At 49.5% G+C, this 16,192-nt stretch overlaps 1 protein-coding gene across 1 annotated transcript in view; it reads left to right on the forward strand.

Moving 5' to 3' along the window:
• PCSK6 (proprotein convertase subtilisin/kexin type 6) overlaps nucleotides 1-16,192 on the forward strand; it is a 132,635-nt gene that overhangs the window by 94,463 nt on the left and 21,980 nt on the right. The window contains 1 exon segment of the mRNA XM_036012950.1: nucleotides 1,737-1,873. Within this exon segment, the coding sequence (XP_035868843.1) occupies nucleotides 1,737-1,873 (137 nt within the window).

Raw genomic sequence — 16,192 nt, forward strand, 5'->3', positions numbered from 1 at the left:
AGATCGCCTGATTATAGAATCCATTACCTTCCACTGGGTTTCACTTCTTGCTTAATGGGGCAGCTTTTTCAGCCTGCCAGCTTTTTTTTTTTTTTTTTTCACCAAGAGTGAGTTTACATTCGCAAGTCTTTCAGCCCTTAAAAGACAGTCTGTTCTGTTCTCAGCGCGCTGGGTTCTGTTTGGCATCGTGTGTGTGAAAACCCTTGACCTTTGCAGTTTCGTGGAAGAAAGTAGGAGGTGTCCTGCTGACCTCACTGCCCTGCAGGCAAAACAAGGGTCCCTCGATAAACACTTTTCTACAGTGGATGTTCAGAGAACCCCCTAATTGAGAATCGAATGTTATATCATAGAGCATATTGATATCTGGGATTTCTGAACAATAGAGCCCCAATGTTAAAAAAAAAATTGTTCCAGAGTAGAGATGGAAATTTAGACTCAGAAGAAAGAGTAAGACAGAAGAAGCTGGAATTGTTTCTTCTAAAGTGGGAAGACTGAAGGCCCCCCCCAACCCCCTCCTGGGTTAGAAGAAGGGGGGGGGCGGGATTGGGCTGTGTAGTTTCCTGTTTCTGCTCAAACCCACGTGAGAAAGTGGCCCAGAGCTAAAGGTCCAGTCGGGCAGGAGCAACAGAAGCTCATCAGAACCCGCAGGGAGGCTGGCCCAGGGGAGGGAGCTCCCGGTCCCCCAACCTTGCACCCAGGGGTGCCTCCCACCCGCTCCAGGAAACACCCACGCCTGTCATGGCACCTCCCCAGATGGGGCTGTTGAAACCTGTGACGCCCAGGGGAGGAAGGCAGCCTTTCTTTTCCCACGAGCTTGACTAGTTACTCGTTTTTCCTTTCTTTGTACCTTCTGGAGAACGGCACACCAGAGCTGGCTCGGGGACGAGCGGGAAAGTTTCGGTTCGTTCCTGAACCGGCATTTTGGAAAGGCCCCCCCCCCCTCCCCGCTTGGGGCTGAAGGGGAAGTCCCCTGGCCCACCCTGTGTCTGCTTTGTGCCTTCTGGCACTGGGGTCCTGGGCTTGGGGGGCTGCGCCTGGGGCGTCACCCCGGGGGTGTCACCCCTGGGGTTTGACTCAAAATGCCTTCTGAAGGAACCTAGCGGATTGAGGGCATTTGTTGGTGACCGGCTGGTGTTGGGAAGATCGGGGGCAGAGGTCACAGTGGCCTCCAGCGAGTCTGTAGGCAATCAGTACGCCCAGGGCCTCTCTATAAAACAGGGAGGCGACCTCCATGGCAGAGTCCCTGTCTCATATGGGGCACCTGGGAAGCCTGTCTGTCTCTCAATATATTTTTAAGGTTTTATTTATTTTTTTTTTTTAGGGAGAGGGGAAGGGAGAGAGAAAGAGAGGGAGAGAAACACCCATGTGTGGTTGCCTCTCGTGCGCCCCCTACTGGGGACCTGGCCCACAAGTTGGTCATGAGCCCTGACCGGGAATCGAACCGGTGGCCTTTCCATTTGCCAGTCGACACTGAGCCACACAGGTCAGGACTGTGTCTCAGTGGTTAGAGACCCCATGAGAGAATGGAGGGAAGACAGCTGTGCAGGGCGGTGTCGTAAACGAGGGCGTGGAGGCAGCCAGCGTCTCACCTGCAGCTCCGCCTCAGCCGAGGGCCAGGCTCCATCCGCTGCTTTCTCCCGTGATCTGAGGACACGGCCTCCTTGGAGTGTCCCCCACCCCCAGCCACTACCCCTTTCGGGCTCCACCACATTATGACGCTGGGTATCCCGTTGCAGGTTGCTGGACCATTCCAACGAAGGGTTTTCAAACTGGGAGTTCATGACCGTGCACTGCTGGGGAGAGAAGGCGGAGGGGGAGTGGACCTTGGAAATCCAGGACATACCGTCCCAGGTGCGCCACCCGGACAGACAAGGTCAGAGGCGCCGGGGGTTTCGTGACTTTCGTGTTTCAGCCCTTTCGCCATCTCTAGGACTTTGGTTTCCCTCTGATGTCTGCCGTCTTTTGTTTGTTTGTTTGTTTTTGAATGAGGGTAAAATTCACATAGTACGTACGAACCTCACCGTTTTCATCATTTTAAGGTGCATTCACCAGGTCGGGCAGTGGTCACCGCTGTCCCATTCCAGAACTTTCTCATCACTCCAGAGGCGTGCCCTCGTACCCATGACGCAGTCACTCCTCCCTCTGCAGCCCCTCCCGGCTCCTGGGGGGCCCTGATCTACCGTCTTTCTCTGGGGGCTTTATGTGAACGGAATCCTACACTATGTGTGCGCGGGCTTTCATGTCTGGCTCCTTAGGCTTCGCATGATATTCCCAAGGTTCATACGGGTTGTCACGTGTGTCCACACTTCCTTCCTTCTGACGACGAAGCCCCGGTCCTCCTCCGCGTTCTGAACCCCGTCCGTTTCCTCTTCCACCCGCCAGCCGACGTCTGGGGGGGTTTCTCCCTCGCCACAGTTACAAACGATGCTGCTTTCACCATCCGTCCACACGCGTGTTCTGTGGATGTGTTTCCCGTTCTCTCCGGTGTGTGCCTGTGAGTGGCATGGCCGAGCCACGTGGTAATTCTGTGTTTGACTCTCTGAGGAACTTGTTGAACCGTTTTCCACGGTGGCTGCACCGTGGGACGTAACTTATCGGCAGTCGATGAGGATTTTACTGTATTTTTCGGACCATGAGACTCACCTAGGTTTTAGAGGAAAACGGGAAAAAAGTTTTGAAGCAAAAAATGGGGTAAAATATTTAATCACATAAATCGCACCATATGTTAGTGTAAATGTCAACAGAATTCCACAGCAGCATTAACCACCATTATTCCTCCCAAATTTGGGAGGTGGGGAAGAAAAAGGAAAGCGTGCCTTGTAGTCCAACAAAAAGAGTAATTTTATGGCATTCTTGTCGACACTCGTTTTATTTGCAATTTCCGTAGCCGTCCTGCTGGTGTGAAGTGGTGTCTCCTTGGGGTTTGGGTCTGTGTTTCCCTGATGACTACTGATGCTGAGAATCTTCTGTCGTCCATAAATCTCCTTGGGAGGAATGTCTGTTCAAGTCTCTCTGCCCCTTTGAAAATGGGGTTGTCTGTCTTTTCATGTTCCATCGTGTGAGTTTTTTAAATATTCTGGATACTAGCCCATTACCAGAAAAGCCATTTTTTACATTTTTTTTTCTCCCATTCTGTGGTTTGATCCCAGGGATGCTGTTCAGGGCCGGCCTCTAATCAAGGCTTGAGCAGGCAGGTGCCCATCCGTGGGCGTGGTTGGAATCTGGGCCCGTGGCTGGCTGAGACAGGAATGGGAAAAATGTCTCCCGGTAGCTGCTAGCGCTGCCCTTCTGTGACCTGTCGGGATTCGGGGGACCGGGACACGGTCTTCGACGTTGTCACAGAGCCGGCATGTCTCTGCAGCGCTGTCTGGAGGAAGGTGGTCCGTGCAGGCCATACCCTGCGGAGGGCTGTCGCCCCTGAGGTGGTCTTTGCAGAAACCAGCGTAGGTGGGTGGCGGGGATGGTGCCTTCCCTCCTGGCTACACACTCGGCACATCCCAGCATTAGTGCTTCCTCCCTGAGCACGAGATGGAATCGGTGTTGGTTCTGTCAGCGCTGAGGGAGGGAGGCAGGAAGAGAGCTGTGAGAACTCTCTAACAACCAGCCTGCCTTTTGAAGCAGGGTGACCCCACGCAGACCTATGCAGGGCAGCCTGGTCCTCTCTGAGGAGAGCTTTGGTCCCATTACCAGATGGTGTTGTCTTTTTTTTTTTTTTTTTTAAGAGGAAGGGAGGGAGAAAGAGGGGGAGAGAAACATCAATGTGTGGTTGCCTCTCGCACGCCCCCTACTGGGGACCTGGCCCGTAACCCAGGCATGTACACTGACTGGGAATCGAACCAGCGACCCTTTGGCTCACAGGCTGGCACTCAATTCACTGAGCCACATCAGCCAGAGCTGGATGGTGATATCTTCATTCATTATTTCTTTCTTTCCAAGGCCCACTCACAGGAGGGAAGGGCTAATTGCCCTGGGCTTCACCACTTATTTCATGCATCAAACGATTTTCCTGACTCCATGTTGCTAATCCATAAGCAGTTATCATTGAATGTTCAATATGCTAAAAAGTCTTTTTTCCAAGGGGAGGAAATTAAAAAAATAATAATTTGTATTAAAATAGTCCAATACACAGGCCAACACCTTCTTAGACATCTATAACTTCTCAACTCTCTGTAGTGACATGATCTCAAACAGGACTTTGTTTTGTACTGTAGCCTTAATATGTAAAGAGTACTTATAAGTCACTAAGAAATATGAAAATCACCCCACTAGAAAAATAGGCACAAGGCCTGAAAAGGCCATTCATATAGAAAAAAACATAAACCAATGAGCAAAAGAAATGTAATCTTTGTAGTAATCAAAGAAAACATAACTTAAAACACCAGGTAAATATGATAGGAAGCCAGCCAACAAGCAGAACTTCCCGGGGCTGCAAAACCAATGCTTTGGGGAGAAGAACATGAGTGTAGAGGTAGGCAGGCCTGGCTCCCAGTCCTGGCTCCGCCGGTGACGGCCCGGGAACCCTTGTGTATTGGCAGCACTGGCTGGGAGTGAACCTTCCTGGCACAACCTGGCACAGCCTGGCACATAGTAGGTTGTCATGGAAGCAGGTTTCTCATGCCCCCTCGTTTCTTACCTGCCCGCTGCCAGCGTCGGCTCCAACCACAGTCTTAGAGAACTGGTTCCCTTTCCCTCCTGGAACATCCCAGCCCCGAGGTGACCGGTAGAGGGCCTTGGAGGAGGTTTAGACGGGCCCTGAGCCTGGAGGACCCAGAACCTTGGAAGCAGCAGAACCCAGGGTTGCCGCGCTCAGGGCGAGCTAGATTGCTATCTCCTCGATGGACTGAAATGGAAAACTCTCTCAGGTCTTGAACTCATGGGCGCGTGTCTATTCTTTCTTCCTCTTACATGGCACCTGCCTGCAAAGCAAAGAAACGAAGAATCGCTAGCCGGCATCTTGTTTTGGAAACACCGTGAGAAGGGTCGGACGCTGACCTGCACTGGGCTTTCAAGGGCTCTCGTGTCTGGGCAGGTGCGTCCCGGGGCCACAGCCGCTGGCGTTCCCACACGTCTCGGCTTTCCCTGGAGCGCAGCCCAGCACACCTGAGCCCGCCCGCTCCCTTCCGTGGAATCCCCTCTTCCAGTCTCTGCTTCCCACAAACCTACCTGAACGTTGAGGCTGGGGCGAGTTCAAAGAGGGCTGGGGCAGAATTCACCAGAGCGTGCGGGGCAAATGCTGGGGGCACAGATTCGTGATGAAGGTCAGACCCGAACCACATGCAGGTCACCTGGACCGGGAAGAGGAGGTGTCTGTGGGAAGGTGGGTGGTGAGGGAAGACCAGGTCAGCACGTAAGAGGCGTCAGGACACGGGGTTAAGACCTCAGCTGAGCCTGGAGCAGAGCGCCCTGGAGGTGGGGACTGAGTTCCCCTCGGGCCACTCTCTGGCCTGGGCACGGAACATCTTCTGTTTTTCCGCACATGACTGATGGGAATAATAGTATCTACATCATAGGCCTGGGTGAGGTTCAAATGTCGGGAGGTTTTCTACGAACAAACCCTTGATGAGGAAAGTTTCAAGATGATGCTCAGTGATGGGAGCCCATCTGACCTGTCATTTCTCTACCAAATTCTGCATTTCTGCCTTAAATAATGAAACGTGTCTAAGTTGCAGCACTTGCTTGAATGGAAGATTAAGAAATGATGATGATGATGATGATGAAGCTCAGAGAATTAGGTCCCTTTCAAAGAGTACTTTTTTAAAAAGATTTTATTTATTTTTACAGAGGGAAGGGAGGGAGAAAGAGGGAAAGAGAGAGAAACATCAATGTGTGGTTGCTGGGGGCCCTGGCCTGCAACCCAGGCATGTGGCCTGACTGGGAATCGAACCTGCGACACTTTGGTTCGCAGCCCGAGCTCAATCCACTGAACTATGCCAGCCAGGGCTCAAAGAGTACTTTTGATAGTTCAGACAGCTGGTGCCACTGACCCCCCACCGCATGCACTGATTGTGTTTCACTCCATGAATATCCACAGGCAGTGCCCAGACAGGCTCTGTGCCCCCCATTCCCACCCCACCTTGGGCCTCACCTGTTCCATACAGGCAGGAGCAGCACAGCCCCAGGGGGAGCCAAGCCCAGGGCAAGCCAGCAGAACCTGGGAAGCCTGTGGCTGTTCTCTCCACCCCCGGTGATACAAGGTCTCCCCGGCCTCCCGGGCACCCAGCTGCCTTGGTGAGGCGGGGGGACAGGGCCGGTAACACAACCCAGAAGCGCACCAGGCTTTGCCTAGTGACAGGAGGTAAAGCTCACAGCCTTTCTGACGGACCTATAGGGCCTGCTCGGAAGATGCCCCTTGCCAAGCTCACTGCTATTTCATTCTGAAGCTTGGCCAGCTTGATATTCATCTCCCCCCCGTTTCTGTCCTGGGGCAGCACCTCCCAGTAAAGCCTCAGGGTGTGGGCTCTGCCTGGAGCCTCATTGTCCAGGGAGCTGAGGCCACAGCGCGGGTCCAGGTGGCAGACGGACCACGAGCCTCGATGACCTCTGTGCGACATTGCAGAGGGACAGATGAGCACAGCTCGTATTCAGAACTGGTCCGGCGTGACTTCGCCCTTGACAGGCAACGCTTGCCTTGGGAAGCGCAGGACTTTGAACTTGGGGAAGGGAGTATAGAGTCCTTGAATGAATGAATGAATGAATGAATGGGTGCGTCACGGAGAATCCTGTTTAAATCAGGAACGCGTGTAATTTTAGTCAACTCTGTTTTCAGCTTCTCGTACTCAGTAAAATCTTTAATAATCAGTTAAAAGCAGGGACAATATTAGTCTCTCCTGGGTGACTGCATTTTTTCCCTTTTTCTTTTTTTTTAAACAGATAATATACCAGCCTTTCTTCCTTCCTTCCTTCCTTCCTTCCTTTCTTTTTCTTTCAATTTTATTTATTTATTTTTAGAGAGGGAAGGGAGGGAGAAAGAGAGAGAGGGAGAAACATCAATGTGTGGTTGCTGGGGGACGTGGCCTGCAACCCAGGCATGTGCCCTGACTGGGAATCGAACCTGCGATGCTTTGGTTTGCAGCCCAAGCTCAATCCACTGAGCTATGCCAGCCAGGGCTTTTCCCCTTTTTCTTGATAACAAGTTCCGTGATTTCCTGATTTTCTTTCAGTCGCTCTTCATACATTTTCTTTTTTCCTAGAAGCAAGGCTGTTCGCATCGTATTGTTAGCTTTCCTGGCCTCTGTGTCACTGACCTCTGTCTTGAGCCAATCTTCGTTTCCCAGTAAAAGTTGACGTTATGCTCTGTCTCATCCCAGCGGCTGGAAGGAAAGCCAGGTGTAAAGCCTGTGCCCTCTCTGCCGGCTTCCAAGCTTGTCGCTGGGCTCTCAGCCCTGCAGCAAGTGGGTATGGAGCATCCCTCCGCTTCCCTGGAGACAGGCTGAGAGCTCCGCGAGGCTTCCCGTCTGCAGTGTGCACACGCTTGCCAGGAAGTTCCCTCCTGGACCTTGTTTCCTTCCTCGTCTCTCCGTGTCTCCTCCCGCTGGTCTCTGTGCCTCCCTTCCACTCTTGTGAAGGGACCATTATAGTGACACTATCCCCCAGCGTCTCCTAGTTGAAGAGAAAAAGCCCAACGTTCCCACTCACCTAGGTCCAAGTTCAACGTCACCGTGTGGATGAAGCACAGCCTTGTTCTCTCGGTTCTGTGTCTGCTGATTGGGAATGAAATAAACAGGTAAAATAAAATCTTAAATGTGAATGAAGATGAAAAGTAAAAAGATATGGCCCTGGCTGGGTGGCTTAATTGGTTGGAGCATTGTCCCCATACACCAAAAGGTTACAGGTTCAATTCCCGGTCAGGGCACATGCCTAGGATGTGGGTTCGATTCCCGGTCAGGGTGCGTATGGGAGGCAACCAACGGATGTTTCCCTGTCACTTGGATCTTCCTCTTGCTCTCTCTCTCCCCCTTCCCCTCTCTCTAAAATCAAGGAGCATACCCTTGGGTGAGGATACCAAAAATAAACAAAACGATGTGGAAAGAGGAAGAATTCTCCTGAAACCTCGTCTTGGGTTGACTTCATTAGTTTCAGAAACACTTTACGATCAGAAATATATCTACATTTTCATGTCTTTTTTTCCCAACACTTCACAGATCCCCAGCCCTGCCACAGACATCACTTCATATTTCTGCTCCTTGCATGTCAAGCACTTTTTAATGTCATTGTCTATTCTTCATAGGGAGCGTTTTATATCTTTTTTATAATACGTCGCCAAGGAGAAATGCCGTCATTTATTTAAGCATCCCTCCACCGTTGGACATGTAGATTGCTTTCTGGGTTCTTTCGTGGTTATAAATAGACAGCTTAATGCCGAAAGCCCTCTCCTAAATTTCAAATTATTTCCCCGGGATCGTTCACCGGAAGTCAAATTACTGGGACAAATAAGAGGTAGAAGCCACAAAAACATCTGCTTTTGATACATGCGACCAATTTGCTTTTCAAAACAGTCGAACCCATTTACAGTCTCAGAGGTGGGGGTTGGCATATTCACTCCCCAGGTCCGCTGGAGAAAACTACTGTGTTTTCCAGACCATAAGACGCACCTGGGTTTTAGAGGAAGAAAGTAAGAAAAAAAATTTTGAAGCAAAAAATGTGGTGAAATATTTAATGGCATAAATAACATAATAGTTCACCGATGTAAATGTAAACAGAACTCAACAGCAGCATTGACAACCATTATTAATCCCAAATGGGGGGGAGGGGGGGTGCATCTTATAGTCCGAAAAATACGGTAATTTCCCCCCTTATTTTGTGTTGTGATAATCACTAAGGAGGGCAAACACTTCTCCAAGGGTTTGTCTATACACCGTGTTTTCTCTTTTGAAAATTGCTCTTTTTGTTTTTGTCCTCAGATGTCTGTGTTGCTGCTATTAGGCGAATAATCGTTCTAAGTAAAATACAGATGTAATAACCCTTTCTGTGTCAGAGCTCCTGTAAATATTATTTTGGTCTGCTATTTGACTTACATTTTTCATTCTATTTTTAAAAAGATTTTATTTATTTATTTTTAGAGGGAGGGGGAGGGAGGGAGAAAGAGAGGAAGAGAAACATCACTGTGTGGTTGCCTTTTGCAATACTCCTACTGAGGACCTGGCCTGAAACCCAGGCATGTGCCCTGACTGGGACTTGAACCTGCAACTCTTTGGTTTGAAGGCTGACACTCAATCCACTGAGCCACACTAGCTAAAGCTGACTTATATTTTTAAAAGATAATTTTAAATTTCCCGTTCAGAGTTTTGATCATTTGTCTCCCAGTTTACGATTGGATTTTCTTCATAACCTGCTTGATTATTTTCTAGTACAAGGGAAATAATTTTTTTTCTAAATTGCTAACAAATGACCCCCAAACAAAGACAACATTGAAACGTTAAAAGGTGTCATGGACTTCTGTGTCTGGCGATAGGACGACCAGGAACAGAACAACTAGCAGAAACGGAGCACAAAACAAGTTGTTAAAAACACATCCTATTATATTGGCGATTTCCATAAAGGTAAATAGACGAATTGCTTTGATGAGAAGACAGAGAGTGATGTATTAGGTTTTTGCAAACTATCTTCACTGCTGGGCCAGGCACATGGTATGCATGTGCCAGACGCCATCTTTCCTCTCCTCTGCCTCCCTCTGCCTGAGGGGGCTGGTCTCCAAAGACGGCTTGCCTGTGGCTTACGGTTGAGTTCAGCCAAGATTGACCAGCATCCCACCGTGCCCCTAAGGGCTCAACGCCCTTTCTTTTACTCTCTCCCGGGAACTCCTCCACCCACCGTGGCTCCCGCTGCTCTGCCCATTGCTCCATAAACATTCCCTTCACTTCATCCTCCTTGATTAGCCTGGTTTAATTATGCTGTCTGCTTCCTGCCGGGACGGATGGATGGAAGGAAGCACATGCAAGAGTGATATTTAAATATAAGGAAACAGAAAAGTTGATAATCAAGTGGATGAGAAAAGAGCCACCAGGCAAATGCTCAGCAAAAGCAACCTGGTATCATTATCTTAACATCAGATGCACAGAAATGTCATGGGGAAGAGCATTACTGGAGCTAAAGAGAGTCACTGCATATTGATAAAAGATTTGGTGCAATTTTTTTAAAAGATTTTATTTATTTATTTTTAGAGAGAGGAGAAAGGAGGGAGGAAGAGGAACATCAATGTGTGGTTGCCTCTCACACGCCCCCTACTTAGGGACCTGGCCTGCAACCCAGGCATGTGTCCTGACTGGGAATCGAACCTGTGACCCTTTGGTTCATAAGCTGGCACTCAATCCACTGAGCCACACGAGCCAGGGTGACTTGATTCAATGTTAACATGACCTCGATATGTATAAAGCAAAAACTTGTTGACACAAGACAGGCACACACACACAAGAGGGGCGGTTTAGCATACCTCAAATATAATGGATGGGTAAAACAGCAAAAATCAGGAAGACTGGAAGATTTGCATAAAGCAGTTGACAGGTTAGCGGCGACGTGTGTCTTGGAACACTGCACCCAACGACTAAGGAATAAACACATTTCCCTTTGAGGCACAAATGGAAATGGGCCGCCTGGCAGGATCCTTGGCGAGCTTCCAGGTATCTTTAAGGACTGCGGCACACAGACCCCGCTCTCTAACACAGCACTTAGGAAGTCAACATTTAAAAAGATAAGTAGAAAAGGCTCGTGCATTTGAAAATTGAAAAACACTTCTAAATAGCTCATGTGGCAAAGAAGAAAAAATCAAAACCTAAACTAGGAAATAGAAGTGGATGGTGATTTTATCCACTACATCACCAGCCCTGGCTGGTGTGGCTCCGCTGGTTGGAGCGCTGTCTTGTAAACCAGAAGGTTGCGGGTTCGATCCCCAGTCGGGGTGCATACAGGAGGCAACTAATTGATGTTTCAACACTTCCCCCAAATAAACCCTGGAGCTTAAGATTCTCAGATCATTTTTCTGGTATTGAAAATACCATCTTTTGGGGGAGGGTTGGGTGGGTGGGCTGGAATGGGAGTAGGGGGGAGAAAAATGTACTTGAACAATGATTAAAAAAAAAAAAAGAAAATACCATCTTTTTTTAAAAAATTAAGTGTATTGGGGTGATATTGGTTAGTAACATTACATACGTTTCCATTCCATGTACACTTCTATAATAATATAATCCATCACCTGTATGAAAGTCAAGTCTCCTTCCGTCGCTGTAAGTTTGACCCCTTTACCCCCCTCGTCCTTCCCCCCATATTGTTGTCTGTGTCTCTTGAGTTTTTACTTGTTTTGTTTTGGTGTTTCTTTCGTTGCTTTCTGTTTTAGGCCCCCCATGAATAAAATCATGTGGTTCTTTTCACTCCACCTGATGTATTTCGCTTAGCACGATACTCTCGAGATCCACTCCCATTGGCGCAAATGGTGGGATTTCATCCTTCCTCTCGGCTGAGTAGTATTCCACTGTGTACACACGCACCACATCTCCTTTGTCCGATCGTCCGTCGAAGGGCACTTGGGTTGTCTCCATGCCCTGGCTACCATAGATAATGCTTCAATGAACATAGATACAGAAATCCTCACGAATAAAGGTTTTCAGATGTTTTCAGGTCAATGCCCAGAACATTGGGGCTGCTGGATCGTACAGTAGATTTTTTGAAGACACTCTATACTGTCTTCCAAAGTGGCTGCACCAGTTTGCATTCCCACGGGCAGTCTGTGCGGGTTCCCTTTTCTCCACGGCCTCTCCAGCACCTGCCATGGAATCACCATCTTTAAAGGGTTTTATGGCTACAAGAGGATAGGGAAGATTCTCCCATCTCCCCTGCTTTATTCATTTTAATGTATTGATTTGAGAGAGAGAGAGAGAGAGAGAGACATCTGTTTGTTGTTCCAGTCATTGATGCATTCATTGGTTGACTCTTGTATGTGCCCTGATCGGGGATCGAACCCCCAACCTTAGTGTATCTGGACGATGCTCTAACCAACTGAGCCAGCCAACCCAGCCAGGGCCCCTGTTTTATGTCTGGGTCTGAGGCTGTGTGTGTGCCCATGGGTGCATGTGCACATGTATGGGGGCTGGGCAGACACGTGTGCCTTTTCCCAGGCCATTCCTACATTCCCTTTATCTTCCTCCCTCTTGCTTGCCATTTTTCTCGTGCATTTTTAACTATGTGCTAACTGTATTGAGTAAAGGTTGGCGTGTGTGTGTGTGTGTGTGTACAGTATTTCCTGTAACAGCTTCATGGAAATACAAGTCACATACTACAAAATTCCCTCTTTTAAAGTATCCTTGTCTATTTGTATATTTTTACAAGTAAACGGAGCCTTTTTTTCATTCCTTCCACCCAGACCTCTGCGTTCAACTTCGTAAACTCTGTAACCTGGGTTCACTGAACTTCAGAAGGAAAATCTCCCACCAGAGTGTTAGACTGAAACAGATTTCTTGATTTTTCTAAGCCTCTTCTCTTTGTTGTGTTTCGTCTAAAGAACTTCTCCCTGCTGTTTGAAGTATGGAGGTGGGGGAGAATTAATAAATACTGTATTGTTAATAACTTCTCTAATTGCCAAAGGCTTCCCAAAGTATTAGATCAGAGTTTTTCCATCTAACAGGACCCTTCCCCCAGTTCTATCTGCTGTCTCTAATTGCAAATCCCTCTCTCTAGGATTTTTTTTTAAGATTTAATTTATTTATCTTTAGAGAGTGGAGAAGGGAGGGAGAAAGAGAAGGAGAGAAACATTTGACTGGTTGCCTCTCATGCTGGGAACCCAGGCCTGCAACCCAGGCTTGTGCCCCGATCGGGAATCGAACCGGTGACCTTTCGCTTTGTGGGACGACCGCCCAACGCACTGGGCCACACCAGTCAGGGCCTTCTCCAGGAATTTTGATGCTTCATTCAAAATGCCAGGGAATGCAAGTGCTTCATGACTGCTGGGACTTTTCCTCTCGGCAAATTCATCCTTAAGGCTGGTTCTGCCTGTGAGTGAAGGGGATGGCCCTGTGTATCCAACCATGAATCCAGTTCCCTGAGGGGATGCTGCGTGGAAGACAGTGCGTGATGCTGAAGCTGCGCTTGGCAGCCCCGGGGGGCCTGCGCCGTGGATTCCCACCTGCCTGTCCCAGTCTCGGTTGCCCGTGCCTTGCTGGTGACACCTCGAGGCAGGGTCCCGGCGGGGCCGTCCCCACGGGTTCTTCTTGTACAGGCTCAGGAGTCTGCGGCAAGAAAGCCCAAGAGTTTGGGTTTGGACCCCTTTAAGAGCCCTTCCTCCTGGAAGTGGAGGAGTTAATGGTACGAGTTGAGTTTTCATGAGGGAAATGTGCACCGGCATGCTGCGTGGCTTGAATGGGAAATGATACACGTTTGCCACGTGCTTGGCCCAGAGCAGAGGGACGTTCCGAAGTCCTGCTTTCGCCCTGGCCGGGTGGCTCAGGCAATTGGAGCGTCGTCCCCACTCCAAAAGGTTGCGGGTTTGATCCCTGGTCGGGCCGTGTTCCAAAGACAGCTGATCAGTGTTTCTGTCTGTCTGTCTCTCCCTCCATAAGCAATAAATGCATCATTGGGTGAGGATTATAAAAATAAAAATGAAGTCCTCCCGCCTCCAATAGCAGCTCTGCTCGGCGGGGACTCGGGCCCCGGTCTGGGGCAGCCCTCAATGTGTTCCATCCGCTTCTGTCTCAGTGTCTCCACATCCACCCGTGTCATCTCCCCAGAGTGAGCACTCGATCTGGGGCTGTGCCGCCACCTCCCTGGTACTGGGTCCTTCCGGCTCCTTTCAGCCAGGACTGTGGGTTGGGGCAGGTGTGGGGTGAGGTGCCCACTCAATGGCATTCACCCCGAGTAACAGCACCTATGTGCCCGTCACTGTGCCCGGCGTCTTACTCTCATTAGGTCATTTAATGCCTGCAACAACTCTGCGAGGTCGGTGGTGTTATTACCATCCCCACTGTGTGGATGAGGAAGCTGAAGATCAGAGAGGTGCAGTCCTCGCCCAAGGTCACACAGCCAGCCGGTAGGCGGCTGAGCTGGGAGTCAAGGCCAGGTCTTGAGCCTCCAGGGTCCTTGCTCTGCTCGCTGGGCCAGGTCCCCCCTCCTGTGACCAGGAGGTTACAAAAAAAATTTGTAGTTGCAAATGTTTGCAAACCACCTCAGTGTCCCTCAGTGGGGGACTTTCCACTTCTCTGATGCAGCGATAGGAAGATCACACAGATGCCTGTCAGTGGGAGCAGCAAGAATGCGGGTGTGGGTGTGAGAATGTGGGTGCGTTAAGGGAGGACACAGGGCCGGGTATGAGTCCCGTCCCTGTGTGCTTGGGGAAGAAGAAAACGGAAGGATGAACGAGAAACAGGTCAGCAGGTTGCCCGTAGGGGGAGAGGCAGTGGCCAGGGGGCGGGGCTGGAGGCGGGCTTCCACTGCATTCCCTTTGCTTTGGGATTTTGAGCCATTTCTATTTACTGTTTATTCCAGAATAGAAATCAGAAGCCCTGAGTACCACAGCTTTTTTTTTTCAATCCTCACCTGAGGATATGTTTTTATTGATTTGAGAGAGAGAGAGGAAGCAGGGAGGAGAGAGAGAGAGAGTGTGCAACGTGAAAAATATTGATCCATTGTCCCCTATATGCACCCCAACCAGGGATCGAACCTGAAACCTAGGTATGTGTCCTGACTGGGAATTGAACCCACAACCATTTTGGTATACAGGACGATGCTCCAACCAACTAAGCCGCCCAGTCAGGACCTGAGTACCACAGGTTTTTAATGTTATTTTTTTCCCTTGACCAATACAAGCACTTTGTTCATAGCTTTTTTTTTAAGATTTGATTTATTTATTTTTAGAGAGATGGGCAAGAGAGGGAGAAAGAGAGGGACCGAAACATCAATGTATGGTTGCCTCTAACTCACCCCATACTGGGGATATGGCCTGCAACCCAGGCATGTGCCCTGACTGGGAATCGAACCGGCGATGCTTTGGTTCACAGGCCTGTGCCTGTCCACTGAGCCCCACCAGCCAGGGCTGTTCATAGCTTTTATAAATTAAATATACTTTCTAAAAGAAAGTATGTATGTGGAAGATAATATATGCTGTCGGTTTTGTAAATAAAAATGAAGCCTCTCTTTACTCCTGAATTCCTGCCTCCCCTTCAGTCCCCTCTTTCTGGTTTCTTGAAATTTGTTTTTCCCCAGTTTTATTGCAGTATAATTGACATAGGGCACTGAATAGGTTTTTTAAAAGATGTTATTTATTTATTTTTAGAGAGAGGGGAAGGGAGGGAGAGAAACATCATTGTGTGGTTGCTTCTTGAGCGCCCCCTACTGGGGACCTGGCCTGTAACCCAGGCATGTGCCCTGACTGGGAATTGAACCGGCAACCCTTTGGTTGGCAGCCCGGCGCTCAATCCACTGAGCCACGCCAGCCAGGGCAACACTGAATAGTTTTAAGGGATGCATCATAACAACTTGACTTGTGTATGTGGTGAGATGAGCGGCACAGTTAGTTGAATGATAACCATCGTCTCAGACAGACACACACAGAAAAAAGAAAAAAAGAAAGTTTTTTTTCCCTTACAGTGAGAACTCTTAGGATCTACAATTTTGGTTTCTTGGCGTTCTTTCTGCTCTCTCTCCCTCCAGACGGGGTGCATGCTGATCCTGAGCTTGGAGCAGCCCCTCCAGTGTGTCCTGCCAAAACTACATCCAAAAATAAGAATCCCGTTTTAGTGACTGAGCCTTGGGTGGGGGTTTCGGCGACATCCTAGAAGCCTGAAATAAGCCTCGACTCCAATTATAGCTCACAGAGCGCTTGGCTCCTCTGGCGTAGCCGTCGTGCGCCCGCCTTAATTACGGCCCGTCCCTCGGTTGTTACGATGCCCAGATTCCGTGGTGGGTTTGAAATGCAGCTTCGTCTGACCCTAAGGGATGGAGGATGGACGAGCACTCCTGACCCGGGGGCTGTGACTCTGCTCCTGTGCCCGTGGGAACTGCTTCCTGGGTCGCTTCATTAACCGTGCAGCCTCTGTGAGGACTGTGTTAGGGGAATGGCCTCGGGGCGGTGAAAAGAACCCTTTGGAAGGCCGTGTGCTAGGAAGTAGCAGGCTCAGGACCGTCTTTTCAAATTCACGGCCCTACATCCTCCATCCCAGCAGCCAGGAGAGGCCCCGGGCCGTCCAGGGCCTGACTTAGGGAGGTGTGGGGG

This window comes from Phyllostomus discolor, chromosome 12 (assembly GCF_004126475.2).
Source record: "Phyllostomus discolor isolate MPI-MPIP mPhyDis1 chromosome 12, mPhyDis1.pri.v3, whole genome shotgun sequence".
Classification (NCBI taxonomy): Eukaryota; Metazoa; Chordata; class Mammalia; order Chiroptera; family Phyllostomidae; genus Phyllostomus; species Phyllostomus discolor.